Raw genomic sequence first — 18878 nt, 5'->3', positions numbered from 1 at the left:
TTCAGTAATTCTGAGTCTTCCGTCAAGTAGGAGTGGGAGAATGTTTGTGTCCGCTCCAGATACTAACCAAAAGCACATATCCATCTGTCTGCTCTGACTGCAGAAATATGCTCAATTTAATAAATAACAATGTTAAGGGAGTGTGGCTTATGCGAAAGAGCATATTTTTTACTTTTCATTTACTGCTCTGGTATGAGAAAGTACTTATTATATTATATCCCCTGGCTTTTCATCACAAACCATACATATTCAGCTTTGCCATTTTTTCCCCAGACAGATTTTGTTAAAGACTTTGCATCGTTTTAGTAACCCTTCATTTTATAGTTCATGTATTAATGTCTTATTGGAGATAGCTATAAGCTTTAGTTACCAGAGCATGTTATGTGACATGAGAACTATTTCATGCTTTTAAGAACCTATTTGTGTTCTGCTTGTATTGTGTTCTTGTTAAAGTGCACCTGTCATTCACAGCGGACAAGCCTACTTTGCATAGAAAAAGGATATATGCATTGTTCGAGCCTATCTGACAGAAGTGGATGAATGAAAAACATAGTGATGCAAAGTTTGTACACTTAGTGGTGAGTAAGTGCATACACATAAAGACATATTATCAATGCCATTAGAGCTGCTTACCTGTGCAGTGTGATATGGACCTCTAGTCTGACTATATTAACATACACTGATTATTCCTACACATTTGTAATCTGAAATTATCAAAATTGCTAGGGTTTTCTGAGTCTACTATGTTTTGAGCTCATAGGTGGAGCATTACCAGGAATGGTAAATTGTGGCTAGGCTGCTGGGTGCATATATATATATAGGGGCAGCCATCTTAGGATAGTCAATTTAATTTACTCACCAGCATGGGTTTGTCCCTCCCAACCTTAGTGAGTTGGGTTGTTTTGTTTCTGTCCCGCTTGGTCACAGTGGCGGGGCTGGTAAGGTGAAGGAAAAGGGGGGGCATAGAGAGTTTGGAGTTAGAAAAGGAGAAAGGGGTAGGTAAAACGTAGTGGTGAAATAGAATTGGGGTTATACAGTTGGTTATGGTATTAGGAGGTTTTGAGTCCGTCGGTTGCTCAGAACTTTGGGGTTGTGGGGGTATCCGGGTATACCCTCACCACTGGTCTGTTAAGTAAAATATTTGCACTTTATTGGTTACGTGTTCATTATGTTCATTAAAAGCTGTAAACCAGGGGGCGGAGCCTAGATTCCAGGCTGAGTGGACGTGCCAAGACCAAGCTCCTGCACAAAATACATGATTTTAGGGGAAATCACCCCAAATAATTGGCGCAGAACCACTTTGGAGGGCCATAGCTGTACTGGGGACACCCGGGTACACTCAAATCTTCTTTCTAACCACCTGAGAACCCAAATTACGTCGGCTGAGGCCTACAGGAAAGCGAGCAGGGGGAGAGACGGCCGCTCTCCTCCCTTGTTACCTGATACAGGAATACCTCGACCCTCAACTCTCCTAGCCCACCCCCCTCCCTGGGGATATCGCTGTGTGCCCTGAGCAACCTATCTGGACCGACCCCTACACAGCGTGTCTGCACGCAGACTAGATAGAATCATGCATTTTAGTCGACAGCAATAGGCTATCACAACCAGCATGATCAAGCAAACCTAATTTCCCTAACAATACTCGACATATTCACTTCGCTTAACATACAAGCCGTTTGGGAATAATCCATAACTGTATATCTAACTTTGACATAACTAAAAAAATCAGACGACCAAGCTTGCAATCCATATGTTTTCCCTCTTTGTCACTCCTCTGATTATTTCTCCTACTTTAACTATTACAAAAATGTGTATGTCATACTTTTACCCCAGTGTATTACATGATTTTAAGCCTAAGGAATACAGTTGGGGTACCTCAAGCTTGTTTGTACCAAGCTTATGCACTGCAAAAATTTTTTGAAAAAATAAATAAATATAAAAAAAAGCTGTGGACCAAATTTTTCCATAAGGAGTAGTGTTGTGTCTTATTCAGGGGGGTTGGGTGATTGGTTCGCTAAGTACAGATTCACATATGGCAACACTGCACCTCTCATGACTATTAAAGTCTAAAATTCCTCATGAATTCTCTTTGAATTCGATGTAGATTCACACTTTCGTAACATAAAAGACCCAATTGACATCTCTTGATAATAGAAAAAAAGACTCTCTTTCTAAAGTCTAAACAATGCATGTAAGGCTTCTCATAATATAAGCGTATGATAGAATTGCAAGTAGAAACCAATGGCACAGTGGCGGAATAGAAGGTATTTTGTATGTTTTGTAAAGTATAATACTCTCGAATTATTGAGCACCAATTAATTCATGTACTGTAAATGTGAATGGTGGAGTCCACACCAGAGATACTCCAGGACACAGGATACCAGAACAAAGTAAAATCCAATCTTTTGTAAGGTAAAAAGGCCAAAAACCTCTATATATAAAAAAAAAAAAAAGAAAGAAAAAATTTCTAAAAATACACAGTTAAGTAAAACACAAATGTATTTCACTACACGCTCTCTCAAGTGTCAGGACTGTGTGGGGTCTATTGTAATATATACACTACTCTATGTTCAGCTACTGCACCACTGGTTTCTCCTTGCAATTCTATTTTGCATATACACTGGGAGTTACTATCATCCAAAGCCTCCACCAGAAAGCCACGGTTTGCACATTACCTTATAATACTTTGATTATGTATCCTACATAGAGATGTCGCGAGCATAACATTTTCCGTTCGCGAATGGCGAACACAAATTTCCGCAAATGTCTGCAACCGGGCGAACCGCCATAGACTTCAATAGGCAGGCGAATTTTAAAACCCACAGGGACTCTTTCTGGCCCCAATAGTGATGGAAAAGTTGTTTCAAGGGGACGAACACCTGGACTGTGGCATGCCGGAGGGGGATCCATGGCAAAACTCCCATGGAAAATTACATAGTTGATGCAGAGTCTGGTGTTAATCCATAAAGGGCATAAATCACCTAACATTCCTAAATTGTTTGGAATAACGTGCTTTAAAACATCAGGTATGATGTATCGATCAGGTAGTGTAAGGGTTACGCCCGCTTCACAGTGACAGACCAAACTCCCCGTTTAACGCACCGCAAACACCGCAAACTGTTGTCACAGGCAGACACACCAAAAAAATGCCACACTGCTGAGCTCTGCAATGACGGTATTCTGGTGGTGGCAACAGCATGCGTTGATTGGCGTGCTGTCTGGCTGTGCCACTAGCTCCTTGCGACGACCTCCCCCTACTTCCAACTCGTCTCCTCCTCCTCTCTGTCTCCCCATCTGAACTTTCCCCCTGTTCTTCTTCTCTTCTAGCGGGCACCCACGTGACATCCACGGACGCATCGTCATCATCAACCGCTTCACTTGTATCTGACAACTCAGCAAAGGAAGCAGCAGCGGGTACAACATCATCATCATCACACCGTACGTCCATGTGTGTAATGCTGCCTGACTGAGACATATCCCTGTTATCTACATCCTCTGGCAATAATGGTTGCGCATCACTCATTTCTTCCAACTGATGTGTAAAGAACTCCTCTGACAGATCAAGTGAAGCGGCTGTGGTGCTAGTGTTGGTGGCAGCAGGCGGGCGAGTGGTAACTTGAGAGGTGCCCGAAGCTAAGCTGGAGGAGGATGGTGCGTCAAGGTTCCGAGCGGAAGCTGTAGAAGATTGGGTGTCCTGTGTTAGCCAGTCAACTATGTCCTCAGAACTTTTCGAGTTCAGGGTACGTGGCCTCTGAACACTGGGCATTATTCTAGGGCCAAAGGGAATCACAGCACCACGACCATGACGGCCCCTGCGGGGTGGCCTGCCTCTGCCTGTCATTTTTTTTTCGATTAGTGGTACTATGCGTGCAAGCTACTGTGACAACAGATATGAGTGGCACTCTTCACTGGCAGAAGTTGGCAGAGTAGACACTGTAGGCCTGACACACACGCTTGGAGACAACTAACTGCTATTCAATCTATTACAGTCAAAATTGTATTTTTTTTTTTTTTTTAAATGTACACTACTGTTACACCAGATATGAGTTGCACTGGTGTGACACTGTGCCCTGGCAGGCCCTGAAACGCACACGTGTGAAGGAAACTGACTGCTATTATTTCACAGTCAAACAAGTGTTTTTTTTTTGTTTTTTGTTTTTTAAATGCAAGCTATTGTGACACCAGATACGAGTGGTAGCACTGGGCAAGTGGGCACAGTATACGCTGTGAGCCTGACACACACGCTGGCAGGCAGGCAACTGCAATTAGATTACACAGGAAAAAAAAAAGCAGACTGATGTTCTAGCCCTAAAAAGGGCTTTTTGGGGTGCTGTCCTTACAGCAGAGATCAGATGAGTCCTTCAGGACTGTAGTGGACACTAAATACACTAGCCTAACAATCGATTTCCCTATTAAATCAGCAGCAGCTACACTGTCCTTCCTCTCACTAAGAATGCAGCTTCCGGGGGGCGGGGCCTAGCTGTCATGGAGGAAAGACGCACTCTGTGTGAGCTCCCTCAATATCTCCCTTTAAGCAGCTACCAACAAGCGAATTTCACCCAGAAGGGGATGACCCAGCAATGTTGCTCCCATCTGACCAACTCGACAGAGTCTTACTTACCTCCGCGTGGCAAGTGTGGCCTGGTGCTCACCGGGCGGGAGAGGCGGCCGATCTCCCGATCCTGGGATGCCTAGGAGCATCTACTTCCCGGCAGGAGCTCCGTTACCCCCCACCCTCGGACCGGTGGGGGTTATCCCGGTCCACCCCTGAGAGGCTGTCTGGAGCTAATGGACGAACAGAGCACAGCCGCCCAGGCTGACATACTCATCTGCGACTCTCCCAATATGGGGGCAGCCGCGTGTCCTCCTGGTACCAGCAAAGTATGGCAGGATATGGAGTCTAAGCTGGACAGACTCTTTAATCAATTTTGGAAGCAAAAAACAAGCAGGAAGCCCCAACAAGCTTCACCACAGCTAAGCGAAGCAGTCCCCATTAAAACCCACCAACGCAAAAGGCGTCGAAGACGGGACCGGAGGCACAAACAGAAATGCAGAGCCTTCCCCACGTCAAGCACTCGCCTCCACCTTAAGCCACCACAATCCCGCACCAGACGTGAAGCACCACCGGGACAGATCCGACCACCCAACAAAACAAGCTTCCACCACCTCAAGCCGTGAACCCGGCACTCAGCCAGAGACTTGCCTTTGTTGTTCCAGGTATCAGGGAGTCCCAGGGTCTGCACCTGGTGCCCAGAAGGGATCGGATGAGCACAAGCAGTAAACAGCAGCCTGCCAAGCATGTCCCACTATAGCCGATCCTCCACATCAAGCCTTTGATCACATGAACGGCTATCTGCACATTAACTAATCGTAAAGTAGCAAGCGTTTAAACATGTCATTATTTCACCTCCTAAAGAGTTTATTGTCGTAGTTCCTTACATGCCTTTACCTTAACCGTTCATGTATTATGTTATTCACTAGTCTCATCTCATGGGGCAACTCACACTTGTTTTATAACTAGTGGTGGAGCTGCTGATATAAATACACAGTTGATAACGTGCAAGCTACACCCTAAACATGACAGCCATCTTTCACAACAATGTACTGCTATATACTCATACCCTCAGTGCAACTAGCCATGATATACGCACGTTCAGCCTAGCATGCTCAAATATAACACACTTCTGTCAAAAAAATAAAATAAAAAAATAATGCAGCTTCCGAATGAATCTAAAATGGATGCTGTCCATGAGGGTCTGGGAGGGAGGGTCTGCTACTGATTGGCTGGAATGTGTCTGCTGACTGTGAGGTACAGGGTCAAAGTTTACTCAATGATGACGAATAGGGGGCGGACCGAACATCGCATATGTTCGCCATCCATGGCGAACGCAAACAAGCTATGTTCGCCAGGAACTATTCACCAGCGAACTATTCGGGACATCTCTAATCCTACATGTTATGAGACTATTAGAACAGAAAGCCTAAGTGTATGTATAGGTTTGACTGGTAGTTGTTACACTCATGATTTAGTGTAATTTACGCTGATTTTGCTTATCACAAGGTGTTGGGCTTGCTGCTGTACTTTTATTTTTATATATATTTTTTTTTTGTTTTATACAAGGCTTCGGCCTGAGAGTCAAACCGTTATAAGGATTAACTTCTGCCTGCAGAATACTTTGATAATACAGTAGTTCAAAAGAGGAGGGGGAGGATATTTAACTAGTACCAAAATCTTAATATGTTTTAAATTACTTTGCTATGAGCATTACAACTTTACAAAGTACCATACATTAATATATGCTACACCTTATAAAATGTTAATTTTTCATGATATTAAATATTTTACATACTATAGTGAAATTGAGTTTGATTTTAAGTACAAATCACTTATTTAAATATGCTCTTTTTTTACTTCTAACTCCTACTGAACTGGTGCTGAATAAAAGTATTTGTGCTGTGATTTATTGACTTTCCCTATAACTGAACACTTTATATATCTTCGGTGACGCGTTAAGAGAGCTGTACATTTATTTATATCTACATCTGCCTTTATAGTCACTCTGATGTTCAAGCAAATAAGCGAAATTATAGTTTAGTATTCGAGGAAACTGCTATCTGCCTGAAAAACAGTGATTTTCATAAAACGTTCTTGATTTGTCTTTAAAAAGAAATAACAAATGCAAAAATTCTTACGTTAATATAAGCCTACCAAAATACTCTAGATTTATAAAACCCTTTTAAAAAATTATCACCAGTCAGACGTTGACGGTGAGACCAATAATATCACATTGTCACACCTCCTAAATTTGCACACAAACAGGTATTTGTTCTGAAGAGTGTTACTACTTTCTTTAAGCCTACAAAAAGTTTATTATCAGCACACCTATGGCTCCTTCAAAGTCACCCCAGGTCTGTGTGCTCTGGGTGTACTAGCAGAGTAGCAACTACTTACTGATGATTGGTATTTCTAGATAAAAACTTACGTTGGACTTGATCTCTCTCACTTGTGTAGTTATTGAACTTGTGAATTGTCCATATCCATTACTCAAGATATGAGACATGCTCACACTGCACTAAACTGTATGAGGGTACTAGAAACACACAGAGACCACTTCCACAGGCCTCTGCTAATAATCTGCCCTGAGAGGTGCTGGCCAGAAAGGTTTTCACACCCCTTATTTGCTTATTTATGGCACTTTCTATGCGACAGGTGGTATCGTAAAGAAAAAATATCGGTAGTCACGGACTGAGTTTTCTAGGGTCTGTAGAACAAAAGATAGGACTCACTAGTGTCTTCCAGGGTCTGTAGAACAAAAGATAGGACTCACTAGTGTGCAGTTTAAAGGCAAAATTAATTGATGAGGATACAATGTTTCAGCTCAAAAAGAGCCTGTATTAAACAGCATCTCTGACACCCTCCCCCCAGGCCCATCCACCTCTTTGTCCTGGTGTCATATTTTCCAACATTGTTGGTACTAGAGTATTAACAAGTGGTCAATATAAGAATATTATTATTAGAAATTTCACACAAAACAAACTGGAAACTATTTAGGAAAAGAGTGTAGAATGCACTAAAACTAGTAAAATAAAGCAAGGGTTCCTTTCTGGCAAATTGTTGCATGTATGTAATACAATAAGAGACGTATAGAAACAAAAGTGTGCACCCAGTGAAATTGTATGGTTTTTGTAAAGCTATAATTAACAAGTTAGCCAGTTATTTCTTCTGGCGGTGAGCAAAACCTGTAATTACAATGGGAAAATATCCATGCCAGCTAAGCTAAGATAAGATCAAAAGTCAGCTTGAGACATTAAATAAAATGGATGTTTTTACCAACTTCTGAGTGTCACTTGTTTTAATTTACAGCTTTCTGTGCCACTTAGTAAATAGAGCTGATACAAATAAATAGAATTAAGGCAGAACTTTTTTCTTAACAATAGCTTCATGAACAGAATATGGTGTCAACATCTACAACAGGGTGCCTTTAATATCTCCTTACATATGCTGTATTCGTCTAGGTACGCCTCATATCAAAACATGTACTTGAAATATCTAAAACAAACCTAAGTATAAACATAATAATACAAGCAAGATCATGTTCACTGGTGTGATTTGCATTCCGATATATGCAGGTGATAAATAGCATGAATACATTTGATCTTCAGTTTATATCCTGTTTTTATATCATCTTCGGTTTTTGTGCAATGTGTTATTTGACTGATATTGGCATGGAAGCCAAAAGGGAGAGTCGCAAGGCGCAACTGCCACAGGCTGTTGTACTTGTGGAAAAAATAAATAATCTTTCTTGTTTTAACTGATAAGGAAGTTATAGTCTCTTCTTATGAAGAATGCTTCCAGAAATGCAGATAAACAGGACTCAAATGTATTTTTGAAGATAAATGCGAGAAGAATTAAAGTGTGTTTTGGCGATGATGAGTTGTTCTTGTTATACTTATGTCTGAAATGAGAAAAAAATACATATTTATAAATATATTGTACCTTAATGTCCTTATAGATGCTACCCAGCCTTCACATGGTTAATGGTGCAATGAGTACAGTATTAGCCATGACTACATTCGTACATAGGTATATTAGATTTGCTGAAGTTGTAAGTTGTAAACCACTTTTTTTGTGTTAGTTTTTAGCCTTTGTTTTGTATCGTATTTTTAATTAAAAAAAAATTCCACCATCAACAAAAATTTATTAATTGAAAATATATATAAATATATTTTCTGATAATGCTATAGTATGGATGTTGAGTTCAACTCTTTATAATGTATTCTTATATGGGACCAAATCAATTTTGAATTTGATTTTAATTTTCCCATTTTTAGGTTACATCAGTTATTTGAATACAGAAAATGTCTTAAAGCATGCTCAATTCTTTTTTACAATCTCACTGTGTATAATAAAGTAAACCTGTTTAATACACGTGTACATAATTTTGGGAATCTGCAATACGTGTATACACATGTATATTGCGTATGTCTCAAATACATTATTACACAGCAAATTGATGTGGTATTAACCGATTTAAACCTCTGTCCACTAGGAGGATCCCTTGTTGAGGTCTCTACTACCACAATAATGCGTTTTTGTTAGTGATAGGTTGCTTTGATTTGATTTGGCTTGTTTACCCATAGTTCCTGCTCTGCGGGTCCCGACTTAGCTTGGTTTCACCGATTGTCTTTTATGCTGCCTGACCTCAGCTAGTCTCTGACTATTCAGCTCGTCTCATGCTTCATGTATTTCACACCTCTAGGATATTCATGTTAAGCCAGATGACTCTATGGATCACTAATATGTATCTGTCCTTTTCAGTTTTGACCTATTTATTTGTTGCAAGATTTAGGTATTTCCTGACTGCACAATTCTCGTACAGGCTACACATTTTGATGGGTCAGACATTAACCCATTGCACCCTTGTCCATCCCATGGCTTATTTTTCACCGTTCTACATTTAAAACGACTTTATGTATAAGTTCCTGTCAATCAAAAAATAGAGCAATCCCTGCTAAGCATTTCTATCTATTCTTAAAAAAAAATAATAGTCTCATATAAAAAGATGAAATTTGTAAATCAATTTACATCTCAGGGACCTAAAATCACTTTTCACAAAAAAAAAAAAAAGCAACTATTTTCAGGTTCATTATATCTGTACTCCCTCTTCTTTCGGCACTTCTGGGCACTCCCTTATCAGACACTGCGCCATTGCTTACATCACCATTGCATTGTCACACATTTTCTGTTAGTCTGTTTTTTAAAGCCTACCATTGCTAACTAAGGTCACGATTTTAATATTTTTGTATACGTTTCCAAAATGATGTAATGATTTAAAAATAAATTTATATATAAATATATTTATATTTTTTGTTTTTCTTTTATTTGTATTTTGAATAAGTTATTTGAAAAGTTAACCAAAAATGTATTGTCATCATCTTATCCAAATATATTACTTTGAGGTCCCACATTTGAACGGATTATAAGAAAATCAACTTCTCATTATCTTGGCGGTGGAGTGAGGAGTGGGAAAGAACCACGTTTTTTTTTTCTTTCAACTTGCTCCGTAAAGGTTTTACAAAAGCCTGAGAGACTGTACCCCTTGTACGGTGTACCAGAACCACTACAATAAGCTAATGGTTATGGTGCTTAATTGTTGATTCAAACAACTGCACTTTTAATTTAGCTTGGTGATGTGTTTATACTGTACATACCTTTTATATGAATTGGTGTTAGGACTATGGTTTATATCTTCAAGGATGAAACTGGCACATGCATTGGGATGAGTTACACTCTTGGCCAGCGATTGCTGTTCTCTTGGCAAATCCTTTTCAGGAGAGTCATCTTGAAGGGTCTATCTGGGAGTCCATTTCTCTTTTATTGTGGATAGACCCAAACTGGTATCTCCTACCCTAGTGCATGGTTAACAAACTTAGACACTCCACATGTTGTAGACTACATCTCCCATGATGCTTTGCCAGCGTAATGGCTGTAGGAGTATTGTGGGAGATGTAGTTCACAACATCTGGAATTACTAAGGTTGCTTACCCGTGTCCTAGTGCGTCCCTGAAAATAGAGACTAACTAGTTTCAGTTACACCATACATGACATTTTTTGATGCATAATGTATCAACTCCACTATGCACTACTATAATGGGAAACATTCAAATAAGGAGATCATGTAGCATACATTATGTATGTGTATGAAAATGTGTGTATCTATGCATACCTATCTAAGATAAAGTTTATTTATACCGTAATATGTTCTCAAAGAAAAAATCTATTCCTGTACAATGTACTGTAAGTGACATGTTAATACAACAAAAATGTCAGTACTCACATAGTTTAATATTGATTCACTATTTTAAACATTACAATACCAAAACCTAGATGGGAAAAGAATAAATTAAAGTCAAAATCTAGGGAGATGGAATAGGGGGGGGGGGGTTAATAATAAGATGTTTAACAACTCTATTGCAAATATATAACCTTCTAGTTTAAATGGACACTGTAGGGCAGGCACTGTAACTGCTTCATATCATTGAAGTTGTTATAGTGTCTGGCACCACCCTTCCATTCAGCGGTAAACAATTCTTCATGTTTTAATGCTAAACAAGAGTCATCGGTATCACCTTCCGTAGAGGCTGGACTTTGACTGGCCAAGGACACTTCTTAAGTGTTTAACTGCTTGAAAAATGGACTTAACAGTAAATAGAGGGACAGTTGCACAATAAACTAGCCATTATAACTTATCAACTGTGATGAAATGGGTGGAGTGCCTACAGTGTCCCTTTAATAGATGCACATTAAGCTCCATGCAGGTAAACTCTGTCTGCCCGTGGATCCCACATCTTTTGATAAAAGTATCAGTACCCAGTGTCAGGTTAAGAGTTCATCCATTATGCGAGGGTATCTGATTTTATAGATGATCAACATGTGGGGTGAAGGAACAATGTGTCTCAATCTTTCCATCCATGCTGATCTCACAGTTAAAGTGACTTTACTAACAAGCTTATTGCCATGTGGGGTTAGGGTGTCCTTCAGCATAGAGAGGAGGTTAAGCCAAAGGTAAAGGTCCCTCAGCTTGTGTTCGGCAAGTATATTTCAGAAAACAAATTTTTAACCCTAACCCAGCTTGCCTGCACTTGGGACACACCCACCATTTGAGTTAAACGGTGCCCTACCTTCCCATGGTATATCTAACCTAGATCCGATGGAATAAAGCCCATTTAATAAACTTGAGCCCTGTATTTTTAAAGTTACATTTCACTTAATTTTAATATCTATGGATCTAATAAAATGTCTGATTCTGAGATACTAAAATAAAATGTGATATATGCAATGACTGTTCATTATTTCATATTTTTACCAAAAGTCGAGTATAGAAATAAACTCCTTAAGCAATGTTTTCAATCTAAGTCCATTTTTCTATAATGAAAATGTATTAATATATGAACTGTTCAGTGTAAAGCATATAGCAACATATTTCTTGAAAGAAATGAGTATTAATCAAACAGGATAGGCAAACTAACATTTGCACACTGACATTTACTTTCTTTGTGTAATTTTTATACAGGTATATTATATGGTACTGCATCAGTCAGTACAACGAGGCCAAAATGTCTTCCTATTCCATCAAACCAAAGACTATAAATCAACATGGGGATAGAGGTCTGCAGTGTCCAGCTGGTCAGACATCAACAGCTGTGGTAAACATGACAGAACAAGAAAACCAAAATGGAGTCCTACAAAGTGGCACTAATTATATGAAGCTTTCTGTATGATTCAAGGCAAAAGCCATGCTCGGGAAATACCGGGGGCAGAGTTAAAAACAGATTGACTCTTAGTGACTCATTTAGCTCCTGGACAGGACATTATTTTTCCCTGCTGGCAATTTGGCATCACATTACCAGGGCGCACACGAGGCTCAGTAGCTTAAAATAATTATATGGAGAAATCCCCAACACTGCTTACCATCCAATTTTTTTTTCTTTTGTGTGGATATGTGATGAACAAATTGCATTTTCCATTATGAAAAATTAAATCATTGGATTTATCTCCATTTTAAGCATGGAAACTGGACACCATTCAAATTTACTGTAGCTAATAGCCTGCTAGCTGTGTAAAGCCTGAATGGGTGTCCGTACAGTATCTGTCCGCTTGTCCTAGTTTAGCAAAAACAAAGCACTTTAGCATATTGTTAAAGATTAATTTCAATGTACGTTATCACAAAAATGCAACAGTTTTACAAGGAATGTATCTAGTAAACAATGGTTTGTGAGTTGATGGCTGGTTTGCAAACACGATGAGGTCGAAAGCTGCAAGTGCTGAAACTTCACAAAGGATTTCTCTTAACGCTGTTATATCGACCTAAATTTCACAAAACCATTGTAAACTTACTGTAAATCTCTGTTTAGTGATTATTTTTTATTGCAAATGAAAAGTGACAGGATTATTCACAAAAGTGTGAATTCTATGTGATTCAAAGTGAATTTCAGGTTTAGGTTAAAGAAGCTGACCTGAAAACAGTTGATTTGGAGAATTTTACAGGTTGCCTACTTTTCAATAGATCACAATTTAGTGAATAACCCCGTTAATGTGTCACATTCATATTCTTAGAAAGATGTGATGGGGGGGAAAAAAGCTCAATTCAAAATGGGAACTGGAGTCATTTAGATATTGATAAATCTGAGATATGTGGAGAATTACAAAGAGAGATGGGAATTATAAGCCAAAATAGGAGAACTTGCAAACCCGCTGATTTGTAGAATGTGTTTTTGGCCATAATTTGCAATATCCTTGCCGATTCTCAACAAATTTCCAGTATAACGGAAAACCTCAGATTGTTTTAAATGTTTAATATTACAGAAACATTATTAATATATGTTTATAGTATGTATTGACATAATCTGCTTTAAACACATTTAATATAGATTATGAACTATATATGTCAGTGCAATAAACAGCGTATTTATTCTGTGGTAAATAGTTATGCATGATTCCTAATTCAAGTCATTTAATTTTAGAAAATATTAAAACAAAACATTTTTAAGAAACACTGCTAGTGGTTTAAAATGGCAATTATCTGAGATGGCATATTTTTGCATATATTATTTACATATTTAATTGAAATTCATCACAGTCAAATATTTTATAAGCCTTTTTAAAAAGGGACTCAATTTAATTAGTAATTTCTGTCAGTCTGTTAAAAGTTTACCGATGGCATGGAAATTGATATCTGTTTCTGAATGTTTATTAATGGCAATTAAAATATTTGCATTAAAAGTCATTTATTACCCATGCCAAAAGGTAGGAAAAACGTATGTTTTTTTTTTTTTTTAATTTATCAAATAATTTTAAATTATTAAATGTAATAACGTGTAACAAGCACTTTTGTATTTTTTTTTTATCCTCTGTTCATGAATTGATTTAATAAATATATGTGTACGTTATCATATTTGATGTCCTTCATCAGTCTTGGGATGTATTTTTTTTTTCATGCATAGGTTGGTTACTTATAATTAATCCTACTAAAATAAGTCATGGAAAAATGTAGCAAGTTAAGGTCACCCATTGTGACCACACCTATTTAATGGACTAGTCCCTAAATAGTGCCAGTGACAACTAACTAGTGAAATATGTTACAACAGTCAGCATTGCTATTATATTTTTTTTTATCATTTTCATTCACTTTTCTCATTATTCTATTTAAAAATTTTCTTGAAATGGTTATTAAAGGACACTCTACTGCCCCAATAAAGTGACACTAATAAAAATCACAATTTACTATATATACCCCCAAATGAAACATTCACGCATTTATTATGCATTTTGGTGGATATACATAAAAACAAGCAAGCCCTCCCTTTCTTCCCCAGGCCAGACAATGACTGTCCAATCACAGACTTCCCAATGCAACTCAATGAAAGTTTTTGCAAGGCATGTGCTCTGGGAAAATTTTGCTTCTTGAGTTTAGCTCCACTGAGCTAATCAAATCAGGAAGTAGCAGGATCAGTTGTTTGACTGACAGCCCAGAGGGGTGTACCCAGGTTTTTATTAAAATCTGCACTTTTTGTAAAATAACAAAAAGAGGACATACTCTTCACACATAAACCACTTCATCAAGATAAAGTGCTTTAGAGGTCTGGAGTGTTCCCTTAACTATACACAACATTGCAAAAGGCTAAAACATCCATGGTTTCATAGCAGATAATGGATTTTATTTTTTCAAATCTGCACTGGTCTATAAAAATCGCAAAATTCACGTATTACTAGTTTGCTGAACAAGTTCATTTTAGCAGGGATCTAGCCATCCTTTATTCCTTTATGTACAACCAGTTACATTTTGTTCATCCCCCATTGCACAGTCCTTCAGACTATGCTGGTACTTTATAAATAATAATTGTATTCAAAATACTCATGGGGACCTTGTATTAAATCGTATGGCAGCTTGCTTTGCACCAGTCGCAGAATGATATTCCTTCGCTAGATCAAATGACCTGAACATGGCCTTGCACACCAACTGAACATGTTTTTCAATAATGACTTTGAAAATAGTCACCCAAAGCAACGTTCTTCCCTGACTAGTAAAATGTTTAAAGGAAATAGTGATGCTTTTTAATAAAGTTACTTTTTATTGCCTGCTCCCCCTGTATAAAAGAAATGCTCAGTGTATTTTCTCCTTGTTTTTTTTCTACATTTATTGTATAACCTCCAGGGCGAATTACCAGGAACACTTGGTTTTACCCTGCGTGACAGCATTAAAATCAAGGGGAAGAGGAATAAGAGGTATTAAATGCTTACAACCAATTCAGTTGGTTAAACAAATGCATGGTGTGAGAAAATGACTTCCTAGAGTCTGTCAGACAAATCAGTTCTACCGAGAAATATTGTGTCCCACATTTTACTTTTTGCATCTGATTTTTTTTTTTTTTTTGGTATTGTAAAATTCCTGAATGTTAAGATGCAACAGACCTTGAATTCATTTGTTGAGACCATACACCAGGTTTGTTGATCTCATCATTTTGTATCGTGTGAAGAACATTTTTTTTTTTTTTTAAATGTATTGATTTCCCACTAATTTTGTCTATGCATCAATTTCTATTTACATTTTTAAATATAGCATTCAGGAAATTGTACCTATTACTTTTCCACATGTGCTATTTTCAGCGAGTGTGCAACTAAGAAAGGGAGGGTAGGGATGGTGTACACTGCCAGTGACGCAGTTAGTGTAATTGTTGATGTACCCATCCAAGATGACACACTTGTTTACAGGGTAGCCAATCAGGATTGTCCATATGCTTATGGGGGTCTTCATTCTATTCAGCACAAGTCCCTCAGTCTCAGGCTGGGGTGGGATGGTTTACAGATAGCCATCTCCTGCTCTGAGAGATAACAACAGTATAACAATTACATACAGTAAGACACATCACATACATTCGGGAAAACTTAGGGGGCTCCACGCCCTGGGAAGGAAATGGGGCACACACATAAAACATACATCCCAGCTAGGACCCCTGCAAATAGCGGGGCTATTGGATGAACAGAGCCCGAGAAATCATCGTATAAAGTCTGGGCTTGAGGCTCTGTACATTCCCGCAATTAATTCCACGGAATTGCTTGGTTTAGGCCAGTAAATTCAAATCTTTGCGCCTAAGCCAATCAGCGACCAATCAGCGCTCCGGGAGGTGAGGCATTCCGAGCTCAGCACTTTAACTTGCGCCGGCCTATCAGGAGAAAAGGCGCAAACCAAGTTGGAATAGTAGCTCCTCCTCCTATTGGTCACCTCAACCCTGCAGCGACCAATCAGCGCTTGCGCCGGCTATCAGGAGAAATGGCGCAAACTCAGTTTGAATAGGAGCTCCTTCTCCTATTGGTCGACACAGACTTCCAGGCGGCCGGTGGGACTCGTGTCTCTCCGGTGGATATCTCCACTTAGGTAGCACCAGAGAGAATGCTCTTTGGGCATCCACTAGCCTGGACTCGTAGCTCCCGAGTACGGGGCCCCTGCAGTCGTTGTCTGCCTCACTGATAGTCCGGCTGCAGGCATGAGGCTTCTGGATCTCCCCCGGACAGTGATTAGGCTCCTTAGGAGTAGATAGGGCGATCCCCAGCATGGGGACCTGAAAAAAATGCAGGCAAGCAAGTGGGCACATGTGGGCATGGTAGTCAGTGACGGTGTTCCGTCACACTAAGTGTTACTGAAGTGCATGCAATTGGGCACAAATGCCCTAAAATGCATCCTACGTTCAGTGCATAAGTGTTTGTGTGCTTGCACTAAGCCTCCCAACCATCCCGATTTTGATGGGACAGCTATGATTTTCAGGTCCTGTGTCATTGTTCCTTTGTTGCCTTGTGGGGAAACCAGGGAACTATCATTAGATGCGCCCATGCTACACACAGAGTTTTAGGAATATGCTGAGAGAACTGAAACTGCTTGATTGGCAGGCAGCCTGGCATGCATTGACTCTAGGCTGACCTGCCAGTAATTTTGGCAGACCTGCCTCCTTTCTTTGTGGGAGTGCCACTTTTGGCATAGCCTGTCATGCAATTGCATCTCTGGTCAACTCCACTTTACTCCCTCCAACTGGCATCCTGCTTGGCTGAACACCAATTTTTGGGGTATGTTATAATGCCGTTTGCGACAATTGTCTAAAACCATGTGACCACTGTCTGCAACTCAGTGACTAGTTATATAGAACAATTTCTGTGCAGTATTTTGGTTTAGAAAAGCAAAGTATTGTGCTATTAAAAAAACACTGATACCTTGTAAGGTGTTTTTACCATAAAAGTGGGAAAAAAACACACACATATTTTGTGTTTAAAACTAGAAAAATGAAAGGCCAAATTGTGTTTTTCTTAATATGCTAAAGCAATCAGCAAATCTTATTCCTAGGTCAAACAGCACATTTAAGTCACAAAACCGTTAATTGACTATTGTTTATATTTCAAATTGTAGATTATCATCTAACAGTGTATAAGCAGTAAGAAGATTTTTTTTAAAGTCAAACCTGACTTTTCATATAAACCAGGACAAGCCGCCAGCCACTCTCCAGCTGTCATTTAGCTGCAACAATGATCCTGAGCAAACCATAGACATGTAAAAGAACCCATGATATTCTAAAGATGTAGAAAAAAACGTTTTGTATATATTTGTAATATTCTGCTACACATTAACATAGCAGAGTGAGAAATGTATGTCCTTAAGAATTCACGTTCATATACTGACTAAATGGCTCTTTCCAAAAGGGAATGTAAATTCTAAACAAACTATTCCAATTTTTCTAGTCTCCGAATTACCCAACTAAAATTCCAGCCTTTGTTCTTGATATGGCTTCTTGCACATGATAGCAGTGTGTCTACGTCAGAAAAGTTATGCATGTACTTTTCTAAAAAGTGAGCTCACTGAATGGGAAAGTCCAGATGGACCACAGCCCTCAATGGGCCATAGATAAGAAATCCCAAAATGTAATAGCCTAACTACTTACACTGGGGAATATTTGGGTACATCTGCAGTGTTACTTTAAGCCAAGTGTGCCCAAAAGGTAGATAATGCATTGCATGCCTTTGAAATGACAAGGCATCATAGAAGCTGTAATTTTAAAAACCTCCATCCTAGCCTGAAATCACACACAGAGTGGTACAGGTTTTGCTCAAAAATATCCCTGTATTTAGCACTATCCATCTTTCCCTCACCAATATTTTTTCACCAATATATGCCAAAGTATGTGGTAAAAAATAATTTTGGGCATTTTTTATATACGGATTAAATTTTTGCTGGGCATTTTGTACATTTCATATGTGCCACTAAGTTCAAACCCCCCTATATTATGCTCAGCTACGTCTTCTGAGTAAAACAATATGCCCAATGTATGACCTAGACACTATTTTGTGAAGTTACACTGCTGTAAAAGAGACGTAACAAGTTAAGGTTTTTAAGTGTGAATTTTCATGGAGGGTTTTGATGCGTCCGTGTCCCACTTTGGAGCACTTGAGCAGGCTACATATTACAACTACACCATAAAGGCATACCATTTCTTAAAGAACACATCCCAGGGCAATTCAAAGGGCAAATTTTGGACCTTAGCGTGGGATAATTTTTCCGCTAGCTTGTACCAAGTGTAATGGTAATAAGCGTGTTTTTGCCTTTTTGACACACAAAGTAAATTTGCACAGTATATTTTGAAAATCGTATGTGTGCTACGACTGTATAATACTTCATATGTTGCTCAGCTATGTCGGCTGAGTACAGAAATACCCCCGTATGTACCTTTGCCTGGTATATGTGGACATCGGAGGGGCACATTTGGGACACAGCCATTCCATTTTTTTTCAAACTTTGAATTTTTACGCTGTGTCCATGTCCCATTTTAGAGTATTT

General features: G+C 38.9%; 1 protein-coding gene across 1 annotated transcript in view; it reads left to right on the top strand.

The window, feature by feature from the left end:
* Positions 1 to 13799, top strand: part of LOC134569373 (uncharacterized) — a 394137-nt gene extending 380338 nt beyond the window's left edge. Inside the window, exon 5 of the mRNA XM_063428361.1 lies at positions 12075 to 13799. Within this exon, the coding sequence (XP_063284431.1) occupies positions 12075 to 12282 (208 nt within the window). The 3' untranslated portion in view covers positions 12283 to 13799. The remainder of the gene's footprint in view (positions 1 to 12074) is intronic.
* The last annotated feature ends 5079 nt before the right edge of the window (positions 13800 to 18878 follow it).

Source organism: Pelobates fuscus, chromosome 7 (genome assembly GCF_036172605.1).
Source record: "Pelobates fuscus isolate aPelFus1 chromosome 7, aPelFus1.pri, whole genome shotgun sequence".
Classification (NCBI taxonomy): Eukaryota; Metazoa; Chordata; class Amphibia; order Anura; family Pelobatidae; genus Pelobates; species Pelobates fuscus.
This window is presented reverse-complemented; position numbering and strand designations above follow the sequence as displayed.